Source organism: Elephantulus edwardii, unplaced genomic scaffold (genome assembly GCF_000299155.1).
Source record: "Elephantulus edwardii isolate Elephantulus edwardi_28Jun2011 unplaced genomic scaffold, EleEdw1.0 scaffold00086, whole genome shotgun sequence".
NCBI lineage: Eukaryota > Metazoa > Chordata > Mammalia > Macroscelidea > Macroscelididae > Elephantulus > Elephantulus edwardii.
This window is the reverse complement of record NW_006399836.1, coordinates 5,137,210-5,151,179: the sequence shown is the minus strand read 5'-3', so window position 1 is coordinate 5,151,179 and position 13,970 is coordinate 5,137,210. Positions and strand designations below refer to the sequence as shown.

At 41.5% G+C, this 13,970-nt stretch overlaps 1 protein-coding gene across 1 annotated transcript in view; it reads left to right on the top strand.

Moving 5' to 3' along the window:
- The window catches only part of TNRC6B (trinucleotide repeat containing 6B), a 210,691-nt gene that overhangs the window by 117,080 nt on the left and 79,641 nt on the right, over positions 1–13,970 (top strand). Inside the window, exons 3-4 of the mRNA XM_006890191.1 lie at positions 5,586–5,673; positions 12,914–12,935. Coding sequence (XP_006890253.1) covers positions 5,586–5,673; positions 12,914–12,935 — 110 coding nt within the window. The remainder of the gene's footprint in view (positions 1–5,585; positions 5,674–12,913; positions 12,936–13,970) is intronic.

The window sequence follows — 13,970 nt, the reverse complement described above, 5'->3', positions numbered from 1 at the left end:
GGAAATCAAAAGTGCCAGTAATATCGGTAAGTAGTAGAGGCATGGCAAACAGCCTGAATTTATTGACTAAATTACGTGGTAGTTTGGAAATGATGACGTGTCTGTTGTTTGTTTATGTAGAGATGGATGATCTGAGTGACCAGCTATTGCTCCGGCCTGGTCACCTGGCATTAGCACTTGGTGAAGTATGAAAGCTTTGATTCTTGAAGTTTAATTGGAAAAACTCGCTGCCATTCGATCAGTTCCAGTTGACAGTGACCTTCCATTGCAGTTCCAAGGCTGTAAATGCTGAGAGGAAACTACCTTGCTGTCTCCTCTTGAGCCACCAGTAGATTTGAACGTGCATACCTGTGGGCTTTAGGTTACTGTGCAGCTCACTACAAACCATGTCACCAAAGCAGCTTAGCCAGGGTTTGAGGTACAAGTCAGATCATAATATTTAAAATGTAGATTTAAAAAGCAATTTAGAAAAACTACTGCATGATGTTTTTGTGTACCATCAAGTCAGAACCTAGCCATGGCTGACCCTCCTGCAGGTGTTGAGAGGCACTTAATCACACAGGAGAAGACTGCCCATCTTTCTCCCACAGAGCAGCCGGTGGGTACAAACCCCTACCTTAGGGATTGGAGTGCAGCTTTTTTCCAGTAGGCCAACAGCTAGAGTCCTAAAAGCTGGGGAGACTTCTGAAGATACCAACAATTCTTGTGTTGTGGCCTGGGCATGGTTTGATGTAATTTGTTTTGGCAGCAATATTAACCTTATAGAGAACTTGCAAGTGTGGCTTTTAACACTTTTCTTTTCACCCTGGATTATTTGAAAGTAAATTACTAATACAGCAGTCCTTGTAGTCCTTCCCAAAAGTTTAGAGCATTGTAACCACAATGCAGCCATAAAAAAATTTAATTACTATCACATAATCTTCAGACCTTATTGTTAGGTGCCGTGGAGTCAACCATGACTCAGCAGCCCGTGAGCAACAGGTTGAGACCTTACTCTCGTTTAATCTTCAGACCTTCTTCAAGTTCTAGTGTCTGTCCCAGTGACCTTGGTGTTGCATTCAGTTATCACACCTCTTCGGTCTCCTTCAGTTTGGAACATAGCTTCAGTCTAGGAAGGACTTTGAAGGCTGGGGAAGCTTGCAGGTCTGTTGTATAGAATGTCTCCCAATCGGCAGCTGTCTGATCATGATGGGATTCAGGGACGGCTCCATCCCTGGAGTGAGGGTGCCCCTTCCCACCAGGTCCTACAGAGCAGCTCCCAGCTCCACACTGCCGCTGATGAGTTCATGGGGATCACTCAAGTTAAGGTGGTATCTGCCAGGCCTCTGTTCTGTATAATTACACTATTATCCTTTCTAGTTAATAAGTATTTTTATAAAGAGGTGTTTTGAAACTGTAATTGTTTGCCACTTTCAGTGTATTCATTTACTTCTTTTTTATCTATATAGATTATTGTTTCTTACTACGAATCAGCCGGTTCTAACTCCTAGCCACCCTCCTCTACATTTCTGAGGTTGTAAATCTTTATGGAATGAAATGGCCCATCTTTCTCCTTTCTCCCAGAGAGGGAGTAGTGGATTTGAACTGCTAGTCTTTTGGTTGTCAACCTGGCATAGTATATACCACCAGCGCTCCTGTATTGTATACAATGTCTTAAGATTCCTTGCTGTCATTATTTCTTCTTAGACTTATATTAGTTATTGTGAGATGCTAACAAGCCAGTTATGACTCTTAGTGATCCTGTGAACTACAGGTTGAAACTTTTCCCTATCTTGTGTCATGCTCAAGCCTGTTAGAGTCACTGTGTCCATCAAACTCATTGAGTATCTTCCTCTCTTTCTCTGACCTCTTACTTTTCTATACATGATATCTTTTTTTTTTAATTGTACTGATCATGCTAATGCAAAACCTATACTTGGACCAAGAGGCAGTCGTTAGAACAGAGCAGGGCAACATTGCATGGTTCAAAATTGGGAAGGGCGTGCGGCAGGGATGTGTCCTATCTCCATACCTTTTCAACCTGTATGCAGAGCAGATTATCCCAGAAGCTGGGCTCTATGAGGAGAAGCGTGGTGTTAGGATTGGTGGAAGATCTATCAACAGTCTGCGTTATGCAGATTACACAACCCTGCTTGCTGAAACTGAGGAGGACCTCATGCATTTACTGCAGAGGGTCAAGGACTGCAGCCTTCAGTATGGACTGAGGCTCAATGTCAAGAAGACAAAGATTCTCACCACTGGACCAATTGGTAGCATCAGGATGGATGGCGAAGAGATTGAGATTGTTCACAGCTTCAGTTTGCTCGGCTCCACAGTCAACACTCTTGGCACCAGCAGCCAGGAAATCAAAAAACATATTGCGATGGGAAAGTCTGCTGTTAGGGACCTCTGTAGGGTACTGAAGAGCAACAGTGTCTCTCTGGAGACTTAAGGTGCACCTGATACAGGCCATGGTCTTTCTTTGCAATCACTTGTTATGCATCAGAGAGTTGGACAATGACTAGGGAGGACAGAAGGAGAATTGATGCCTTTGAGCTGTGGTGCTGGAGAAGAGTATTGAATGTACGACAGACTGCCAAGAAAACAAACAGATTCATCCTAGAGAGGGTTAAACCAGGCTGCTCCTTGGAGGCAAAGATTCTGGGACTTCGTCTGACATACTTTGGACATGTTGCAAGGAGAGACAGGTCTTTGGAGAGGGACATCATGCTTGATAGGGTGGAGGGACAGCGCCGGAGGGGAAGATCCTCTATAAGGTGGATTGATTCCGTGACTGGGGTAATTGGAATGGGTGTGTCAGAGGCAATGCTATTGGCACAGGATAGAGCAGGGTTTAGGGCTGTTAACATAGGGTCGCTATGAGTCGCAAACGACTGGACGGCACACAACAACAACTATATTTAGCTGATTAGAGCCCTGTCAAACTGATTTCTGAGCCTTTTTGACATTTCCCATCGTTCTTTGAGTACATCCTAGCATTCTGGCAAACAGACCACTATTACAAGCTCATATTAAGTTTGGGTTTCCCTGGCCCAGCCCTAAAACGGGCCCTTTCTAAAGTGCTCTGATTCATTTCCTTTCCAGCCACACGGTTCATTGAGTTTTCTCCCTTTTCATTTCTGGAAGTCCTCCTTTTTCAGTGATGAGAAATCTGGATCTCTTTACCTTTATTTGCTGATTGATCAATTCCCCTTATGTAACCATTCCCCATTGCCTCCAGTTGAAGCTGTTTCTGACCCTCTCAGCATAGGGTTGAGTTGTGTGGTATGTGGCGTGGGGGGGAGGGGGGGGCGGTTGTTGTTGGTTTTTTTAAAGCCCTGGGTAACACGCATGTGCAGCTGAAATAGAGCACTGTTGAATGGAGCAAAGCTGAACCCCTTCCGATTTGACTTTACCCACCGTTTATGCTTCATGATTAATTCAGTGCCAATTTTTTATGTAAAAGGTGAATTTTAGAAAGAAGAGTCTACGAATATGCGTGGTAAAAGATTAGGGCAAGCACTGCCAGTCGGCTGGAAAGCTTTGAAAAAGATTTATTTTGGAAATAAATTTGCTTGTAGGGAACTTGAGTTTTAATTCCTTTGCCGTAGTTACCTGTTCAGAGGGAAAATATTTGCAAAGCTTAGTTGTCTTTTGAGAATGTGGCTCATTTAAAAGTTATCTTTTTAAAATTGTGTTTTCGGAAAAGAACCTTTTCATTTTAAAATAGCTATAGATTTTGAGGGGGAAAAGAAATTCACTTGTGCTCGTTAAAGCTTTGGATGTTTAAACAGGAGGTGTTACAGGCCTTGCTGGTTCCTTATCTAGGGTCGGCTTCACGTTGAGATGAGTCCTGGCCTGTGGGAACAAGGGCAACGTGTTGTAAGCACTCATAGCCCCTGAACCTGGGCATGTCGGATTTTGAACCAGATGAGACAGGCATCACTCCTAGATGGCAGTTGACCACGTCCAAAGCTGGGCACCTTGCCGCCCTCCTTGAGCAGGGCGTTCTGCTTGCTTGCGACTCACGTCAAAATCCAACCCACAGGAGACTTGGTTGCTATGCAACATGTAAGCTGCCCCTGTTTATATCGGCCATGACTGCACCATTTTAAACCACTTTGAAGCCTGTCCTCCCTATAGAATAGAGAAGCCAAGTGACAGTGACTTGGACCTGAGGACCCTCATCTTCTTGCATTTGGCGCCAGAAGAAGCAAAGGCTCCAGACACCAGATGTAATAGGATCATCCTGTGTTAGGTGGTCAGCATTTACCTTGCCAGTTGTTATAAATCCATTTTCTGGTTACCAGCACAAGGCTGTAGACTGTGCCCCCAGAGTACACTGCTTGCTGCAGGTGGAGTTTTGCCCAGAGCTTTACGCATAGGCAGATGTAGTCATATCTAACTCCAAAGACATTCAGCCTCAGGCCTGAGAAGATTTTAGTAGCATTCTCTCCCTTGGAGGATGTTTCAAAGGTTTAGGGTGTGAATTGTACATTTTTAGGCTTTTTACATTTTTAGGCTTTTACACATGTAGCTCAGAAGTGCAGAAGGACGAAAGCTAATAAAGGCAGCCAGAACAATTATTTCCTTAACGTTTGTATTTCTAGGTACTGGGAATTCTATATGTTGAGTCACCTAGAATCATTACAAGTCTTCAGGCACTTTCCATTAGGTGGTTCATTTCTCTGGGGGAACTGCGAACTGAATCTCTGTCTCTCTTTTCAGCTCTGAAATTCAGTAAGGCTGGGTCTGGGTTTCCTGTCTTGAACTGAGAGCTTATATCAGTCAGTGGTTGTCAGTGGGGTTTCTCCAGTTGGAACTTAAAGAGAAGCTGATAGCATTACATTCCAAAGTTATCTTACAGTGTAAGACACAAATTATATTACCTTAATTTCTTAAGATTCAGCACATTTCTTTAACTGGAAGTGTTGTATATTGTATATCATTTTTATTCTAACAGAGAGGTGGGAAACCTGATAGTCGTAACTCATTTGTGCAGGAGAGTGCAATTGTGAATTCAACCAGTAGGGAATGCATTTATTTATAAGACACTCAGTACCTGCCAGAAGACATGGGTAGACACTAGGCAAAAAAATACAGTATTAATAATCTAGCAGAAATGTGGAATATTGGATGGAGAGGCAGTTTTATGTTCACTTAACTGCTCTGAAGGTGTCAAACGAAAACACCTAAAGTATGATAAATACGTGTATACCATTACTGAATTAATACAGCCTGCATTATTTGTGAGGAAATTGCCAGAATCCAATTGGATGTCATATATTCAAGTGAAGTGTTTGCGAAGTACACAGAGTGTATATGTGTGTTTCTGTATTCCTTTAGAAAGGTACTATAAAAACTTGTTTTAATGGACTCCTTTGAAATCAAACTTAATGTTAGATTTGCAGAAAGGGTAACAAACCAAGATAATGGGGATGGCTAATTTCTGGTGCACTTTATGCATCCTTTTAGTTTTAGTGTAAAGTTGAGGGGTGTACTACTGCCCCTTTGTAGAGATGAAATGTTGCCTTGCATTTGATTTGCTACATATGTCCAGTGTGAATATAAGTGTGTAACCTTCTGATATGTCATTATTTTAACAGAGAGAAGGAGCAAGAAAGGGAAGAACAGTTAATGGAAGACAAGAAAAGGAAGAAAGAGGATAAAAAGAAAAAAGAAGCCACTCAGAAGGTCAGTTAAATCTGTTAACATTTGCCAGCCATCCAGAATACTGGACATTTCAGTAATGCTTCTTGAGGCATTAGTTGGTTTAAAAATGTTAGAATTGGAAAACAGGAGAAAGATAACAAGTAAGACATTAATATGACAACTGATTTGATGAAAACAATAGCATATAATTTTGACCAAGTCAAGAGTATTACCAAACACTCAACTCTTACTGGATTGTTTTCCTAGAAGGACTTTTAAAAGCTTACTGGCATTTGCCCTCATGTTTCCTTTTTGATTCACAGCATTGCCCTGAAGATGAGTCCGCCTGAGGAAAGGGTTCTTTTTAATAATTCTTTAAAGTGACCACCTTGAAGAAAATCCAGACAGCCCACTTAGTGTTATGGAGGCTGCACATGGAGGCTGCCCTGTCTTTGTGGAATTTTCCCAAAGAGAAAGAGAAGATATTGAACAAAAAAGTGCATAGGGTAATCAGCTGTCAGCCAAAAGTCTTAGTGGATGAGTTTGAGAGCTTTCCGGAGTAGACAGCGGTTAGCACATGTTCCCACCACTACAACCCCATCAGGACATGTCCCTTGAATGTTGTCTAGTCTGATTTCTTTCCCCACCTCCCCACTGTGCTGGCTCGCCGAATGGGAGGCTTGCATTGGTGCCTTCTTAGGAGGCAAGACAATTTGATTCAGTGTTGTTACCTCAGCTGAAGCATTTGGGAAATAACCTGGCTGTGGAGCTGGTTTGAGGCTCCCTCCCACGATGCTGGGGCATTGAAGTTAGGCTTAGGGAGGTGGGAATGATTACAAAGTTAAAACACTAGGCTTAGAGTCTAGGTAATTAAGAGAACTTGAACTTATACAAGGTTTAAGGAATACCACAGGTATTTCCAGCATTATGGGATATAGAGTTTCTCATTGAATTATAAGAAATAAATAATTTCTGTGTACCAGCATTTTCTTTCTTTTAAAAAAAAAAAAAAAAACCCTGAAACTCTGGAAGTACTTTCTGAATTGCATTGCATAGGACCCTACCATGTTTAACATATGAAATGTAACTTTATCTTTCTTCATGATTTAATTAAAAGGACCATTCATTAATGTTTGTTGCTCTAATGGACTGCTGTGCTCTTGAAGATCTTGTCTACTCTTAATTGTGTTTCTGTTTCTGTTAATAGTGGTGTGCTTGCCAGCACATCTTCTAATACCAGGGTACCTGCTTCTGATGTGCTGCTTCTGATCTGTTAGCTGAGCTTGTTAGGAGATATCTAAAATGACAGGGAAGAGTCTGCATAAGAGGGTAGGTCATGACTCAGGCTGCTCTGTATGTTGTTTTGGGGATGCAGCCACATTCATGTCATTGAGGTGCTGATATTCAGGCCTACCAACTGGGGGACAATCCCAACCCCCTGGTTTTGGCCTGGGACTGATGGGCTCTTGGCCCTGTGCCCTGGCACATACTGGCCTCCACAACTGGAGTGGCATGACAGTGATCCTCAGTGAAGGCTTTTCTCCCGTTAGGGAACTCACATTTTCCCCACTAAATTCCTGCAAAAATTGCATTTTACAGCTGATGAGGTTGGATTGTTAATAAGCTGGACTCCAGGGACTAGAGCCAAGACTGCTGACAAAAAGAGGCCACAAAAAGTGTTTTATACGAACCATACTCCATCTTCATTCTTTTTTAAAAACATAACTTTTTTAATTATTAATTTTAATGAAAATTTACAGAGACTTTGGATTTCTGTTCATTCATTTTTTAACTTTTCTCCCTGCCCACCCCTCCCTCCCCCCAGTACATTCTTCTCTTTGAAAAGTAAAGGAAAAATTCTTTCATTGTTTTACAGTCCCTCTCCCCAGGTCTACTGCACTATGCAGCCTTCGTTCTGGACTCCTGTCATGACAATAATACCTAATCACATATCCCTTTTAAACAGTTTTCTCCCTCATCTGTTTGAATGCAGTATATATTATTTATCCCATCTTTCTCAGTCTCCCCCCAACCCTGATGTCAGTCCTGTTTTACAACAGTGGCGCTATGCAGTATTTGTGCTTTTGTGACTGATATATTTCACTCAGCATAATGTCTACCAGGGTCACCTATTTTGAATAATATTTCATGAATTCCTTGTTTTTCAGTGCAGTGTAGTATTATTACATTGTGTGAATATACACAGCTTCTCTATCCATTCGTTTGTTGATGGGCACTTAAGTTGTTTCCAACTCCTTGCTATTGTGAACAAAGCCATAATAAACATGGGTGTGCATATATCTGCTTGGGTGGCAGTTATGATCTCTTTGGGGTATCCATCTTCGTTCTTAACGATAGAGACAGTGTTTCCTCGAACTGAAGTTATCAGTATCAATTGTTGTTGTTTTGTTATGTGCTGTCAAGTCGCCTGTGACTCGACCCTCTGTACAACAGCCCTAAACCCTGCTCTATCCTGTGCCAATCTCTTTCTCTGACACACCTACCCCCATTACCCCAGTCACTGAATCAATCCACCTCATAGAGAGTCTTCCTCTCTTGTACTGTCTCTCCACCCTCCCAAGCATGATGTCCCTTCTTTTTTTTTTTTATTTTTGTGTGAGTGTACCGTCAAATCAGATCTGACTGGTACAGGAGGAGATTGTCCCTCCTTTCCCGGCAGAGCATCTGGTGGATTTGAACCGTGCGCCCCTGGGATTGTAGTTGCAGCTCCTTTCCACTAGGCCACCAGAGCTCCCCTGCGTCCCTTCTTGCAACATGTCCAAAGTATGTCAGACAAAGCCTCAGAATCCTTGCCTCCAAGAAGCAGCCTGATTTAATCCTTTCCAGGATGAACTTGTTCGTTTTCTCAGCAATTCATGATATATTCAGTATTCTTCACCAACAGCACAGCTCAAAGGCATCAATTCTCCTTCTGTCCTCCCTAGTCATTGCCTAACTCTCTGATGCATAGCAAATGATTGCAAACACCATGGCCTATATCAGGCATACCTTAGTCTCCAGAGAGACACCATTGCTCTTCAGTACTTTGGTACATTGTACTCTGCAGTACAGCAGACTTTCCCATCATAATATGTCTTTTCATTTCCTGCCTGCTGGTGCCAAGAGTGTTGACTGTGGAGCCAAGCAAACTAAAGCTATTAACAATCTCAATCTCTTTAACATCCATCCTGATGCTGCCAGTTGGCCCAGTGGTGAGAATCTTTGTCTTCTTCATATTGAGTCTCAATCCATATTGAAGGCTGCAGTCCTTGACCCTCTGCAGCAAGTGCTTCAAGTGTTCCTCACTTTCAGCAAGCATAGTTGTGTCATCTGCATAACACAGATGGTTGATGAATCTTCCACCAATCCTGATGCCACACATCTCATAGAGCTCAGCCTGCCGGATAATCTGTTCTGCATATAGGTTGAAAAGTTATGAAGATAGGACACATCCCTGGCATATACCCTTCCCAATTTTGAACCATGAAGTGTTTCCTTGCTCTGTTCTGATGACTGCCTCCTGGTCCAAGTATAGGTTTCACAATATCATGATCAAGTGTCCTGGGATTCCCTTTCTTCTCAGAGTCAGCCACAGTTTGTTATGATCCACACAGTCAAATGCCTTTGCCTAATCAATGAAACATAGACAGACATTCCTCCGGTACTCCCTGCTTTCAGCCAAGATCCATCTAACATTAGCTACAATATCCCTCATACCATGACCCCTTCTAAAGCCAGCCTGCGCTTCTGACAGTTCTCTGGTGATGTGCTGTTCCAGTCATTTTTGGATAATCTTCAGCAGAATCTTGCTTGTCTGTGTTATCAATGTTATTGTTTGATAATTTCCACACTCTGTTGGATCACCTTTCTTTGGAATGGGAACAAATACAGATTTCTTTCAGTCAGTTGGCCAACTTGTTGTCCTCCAGATTTCTTGACACAACTTGATGAGCACATCTAGGGCAGCATCTGTTCGTTTAAATATGTCAGGTGGTATACCGTCAATTCCTGGGACCTTATTTTTTGCCAGATCCACGGCATAATTTCAGAATTAAATTCTCATTTAGCAGTTGTGAGGAGAAACTTACAAAGCCTGCCATATGACTATATTTGTGGTTTTTAACCTTTTTGTAGAATTGAGACATTACTCAACTCAGAGACATAAAATGTACAATTTTGCAAAGAATTGTAGGGAATATACCAGAATCCCTATTGTGCATCCAGTCAGTAAGCGTGTGGTGCCTCTTCCTGGTGCTGTCACAGCTTTCACGGTTCTGAGTTACCTCGCCTTGTGTCTGATTTTCCTCTAAGTTTCTTGAGACTTCGGCTTTCTAGTAACTACGGCAGGGTCTAGTGGATAATAGACTCAAGCAGAGTTTGTTGAGTAAGTGAATGGCCAAGAGAAACCTGTACTCAGACCAGAGCAGTCCTCAGAACAGAGCAAGGAAATACTGCATAGTTCAGAATCAGGAAAGGAGTGCGCCAGGGATGTGTCAGGGATGCATCCTATCTCCATACCTTTTCAATCTATATTCAGAACAGATCATTTGAGAGGCTGGACTTTGTGAGGAGGAATGTGGCGTCACAGTTGGAGGAAGACTCAACAGTCTTCATAGTGACGACAACTTTGCTTGCTCAAACTAAGGAAGGCCTGAAGCATTTGCTGCAGAGTCAAGGATTGTAGTCTGCAATATGGATTGAGGTTCAATATAAAAAAAAAAACACAAATATTTTCACCACTGAACCAATTCGGAACATCATGATAGACTGAGAAGAGATTGAGATTGATAACAATTTCAGCTTGCTTCATTCCACAGTCAATACTCCTGGTACCAGCAGTAAGGAAATAAAAAGACGAATTGTATTAGGAAAATTTGCTGTCATGGACTGCTCCACAGTGCTGAAGAACAATGTCAGTCTGGAGCCTCAGGTTTGCCTGATCCTGCCATGGTCTTCACAGTTACTTGCTGTGCACCAGACAATGAACAAAGATGAGAGAAGAAGAATTGATGCCTTTGAGTTGTGGTGCTGGAGAATAGTCTTGATCATTGCATGGACTGCCAAGAGAACGAACAGGTCTGACCTGAGAGGATGAAACCATGTTTCTTGTTGGAGGCAAGGATTTTGAAGCTCCGTCTCACATACTTTGAGGATGTTGCTGGGAGGAACCAGTTCTTGGAGAAGTACATCATGTTTGGAAGGGTGGGTGGAGGGACAGAGCAGGAGAGGAAGACCTTGGATGAGATGGATTGACATAGTAACTGTGGTAAGTGTGTCAGAATCAGTGAGATTGGCTCAGGATAGCTGGGTTTAGAGCTATTGTGCATAGGCTCACTGTGAATTATGGTGGACTCAACAATACTTAGCAACAATTCAAAGAATTTAAGAAACACTGAGAAGTCATATGAATCAGTTGTGTAACTCAGAGCCCACATGTGGCAGTGGTGTATTCTGGGATAACTTGTCAGGGAGCAGGTTAGCTCCAGGAGGGGTCCTGTAAAAGTGAGTATGTTTTCACAAACACCCATCACCGTGACTTAATGTGGTTACCAGCCACAAATATTCAAACTCCTTTTATCTAGATGAGTATTTTCATTTCAACATTTAAGAGGATTGCTTTGTACTGGTCTAGAAGGAAATGGGATTCAGAATACCCCAAGATCTCAACAATGTAGCATGACCACTGTTGAAATTCTGCTGTATTTACTTCTGGGTGTTTCTCTTAAGACCTTTTGTGGTTTTGTTTTATATTACAGAGCATGTATAATTAGGTGTGTACCCTCCTTTAGTTTTCCATTTTTAAACAGTACCTGAAACAGATTTCCATGTGGCTCCTATTCATCATCTCTGTATTCTCTGCAAACCCATTATTATGTTTACCCTGTACAACCTCTATGGTTAATCATTTCCACAGATATAGTAGTTACTGCGTAAAGAAATGCTTTTAGCAGAGCAGCCAGTTTTCCTTAAAAATTTACATATTTCAACATATTATTATTATTGTTGTATTTTATGCTATTTTATATATAAGCTTTGATGATAATAACAGCAAACATTTATTGACTGTTGGGCTAGGATGTCTGTCTGACTCCATTCTCACAACAGCACTTTGCAGAGTTACTGTTATCATTGCCATTCAGCAATTCCACTACTGGGAATTTACCCTAACGAAACCATAACCACCACCCAAGTAGATATATGCACACCCATATTTATTGCGGCTTTGCTCGCAATAGCAAAGAGCTGGAAACAATCCAAGTGCCCATCAACAAGCGAATGGATAGAGAAGCTGTGGTATATTCACGTAATTGAATACTATGCTGCATTGAAAAACAAGGAACTTATGAAATATTATGCAAAATGGATGACCCTGGAGGACATTATGCTGAGTGAACTATCTCAGTCACAAAAGGACAAATATTGCATAGGGCCACTGTTGTAAAACGGGACTGACATTGAGGTTGAGGGAAGACAGAGAAATAGGGATGAATGATGTATACAGCATTGAAACAGATGAGGGAGAGAACTGTTTAAAAGGGGTATATGACTGGGTATTATTGTCATGACGAGTCCAGAATGAAGGCTGCACAGTGAAGTGGACTTGGGGGAGGAGGGATTGCGTGACAATGAAAGAGTTTTACTTTTCAAGAAGAGTGCTTTGGAGGGGAGGGGTGGACAAGGAGAAAAGTGCAACAATGAATGAATGGAAACCCTAAGTCTCTGTACTTTCATTAAAATTAATTAAAAATATATGAAAAAGAAAAAACTGAGACCAGAAAGTAGCAGACTTGGTTTAGAATCCTGTTCTCTGACCATGATGTTCATTTGATTGGCCTCTAAGCTTTTCCTTTCTAGATTTGAAGTCTCTTGTTTGAGTCTGTCCTTGTAAGGTTGAATTTTTTTTGTGTGGTATGGTTTGTTTTGATTTTTTTTTTTTTTTTGTCTTTGTGACTCATTAGTTTCTGGACCTCATTTATTTATTTGTCTATAGTCACAGCAGTTGAAATGGCAGCCTGCATTTCCAGGAGAGGGACTTCATAATTCAATGAGTGGAATGCTGTCTGTTTTATATTTCGTGTTCTTCCAAATGCAGGTTGAGCTGGTGGCCATTGTCTTCAGAAGGAGGTCTTAAGAAACTGCCAGGTTCATTTCCTGGATTTTAACTATGCCCAGCTCTCTAGCTGCTTGAACTGTACTCGAGTTTTCAGAATCAAAGTAGTCTCATTAAACAGTACTGAATTAGAAAGCCAATCTCATTTATTTCTGTTAATTTATTTTACAGGTCACGGAACAAAAAACCAAAGGTAAGCGTTTTTTGTATTTTTTTTTCTTTTAACCCCAGCTCCCTTTAAAAAAGTCGTAGACTCTCTTGTGTTTAGATTTCAGACTCCTGCTGCTGACTCAGCCTCCTCTCTACTTGACGAGAGAAGGGTGGGTATAGTAAAAGTTGGTGCTTGCCTTCACGGAAGGAGCAAGAGAGACAGATTAAAAGTACTTGCAGTTTATTTGTGTTTTTGGTAAACTTTACATTTCTAAGAGGTAAAAGAGATTTAAAAAACAAACAAACAAACCACCTTGATTTGAAAGCATGTCCGTCACCAGTTTGAATGAAACTTTTTGGAAACTTCTCTTAGAACACCACCAAGCCAAACATCAGCTACTAACTTAAAGATTGGGGAGCGACCATGGGTGGTCAGCTTCCTCTGTCCATGACGTTGAATCTGATAATTACATCTGAAAGCTGAACGTTAGGTCTAGGATGTTCATACTACCTTAAGGGCCTGGGATATGGTTTGGTTTTTTATTTTTTTTTGTTATGTTGGGGGGGGGGTTAGGGAAATGATTGTTTAAAGATACATTATTTTTTTAAAATTCATTTTAATGAAAGTTTAGAGACTTTGGATTTCCTAAAGATAATATTTTTAAATAGATTACCTCACTTTGAAAATAATAATGTGGCAAAAGCAGAGATATTCCCTAGGCCTTTCTTAGCTTAATAAACTGTGTCTTTTCTGGTTATTTCTCTTTTAATTTTGATTATGTAGTTTTATCTGTTGATGATCATACTTTTGAATCAGTTCCCTACAAGAATGTGAAACTTCATTCCTGAGACTAATATTTTATCTCCTGTCCTTTCCCGCATAATTGTATGATTTTCATCTGTTGTTATGTGCCATCAGGTCGCTTGCGACTCATAGCTACCCTTTGTACAACAGCCCTAAACTCTGCTCTGTCCCTTGCCAGTCACACTGTCTCTGACACTCCCATCCCGATTACCCCAGTCACTGAATCAGTCTACCTCATAGAGGGTCTTCCCCTCTTGCGCCGTCCCTCCACCC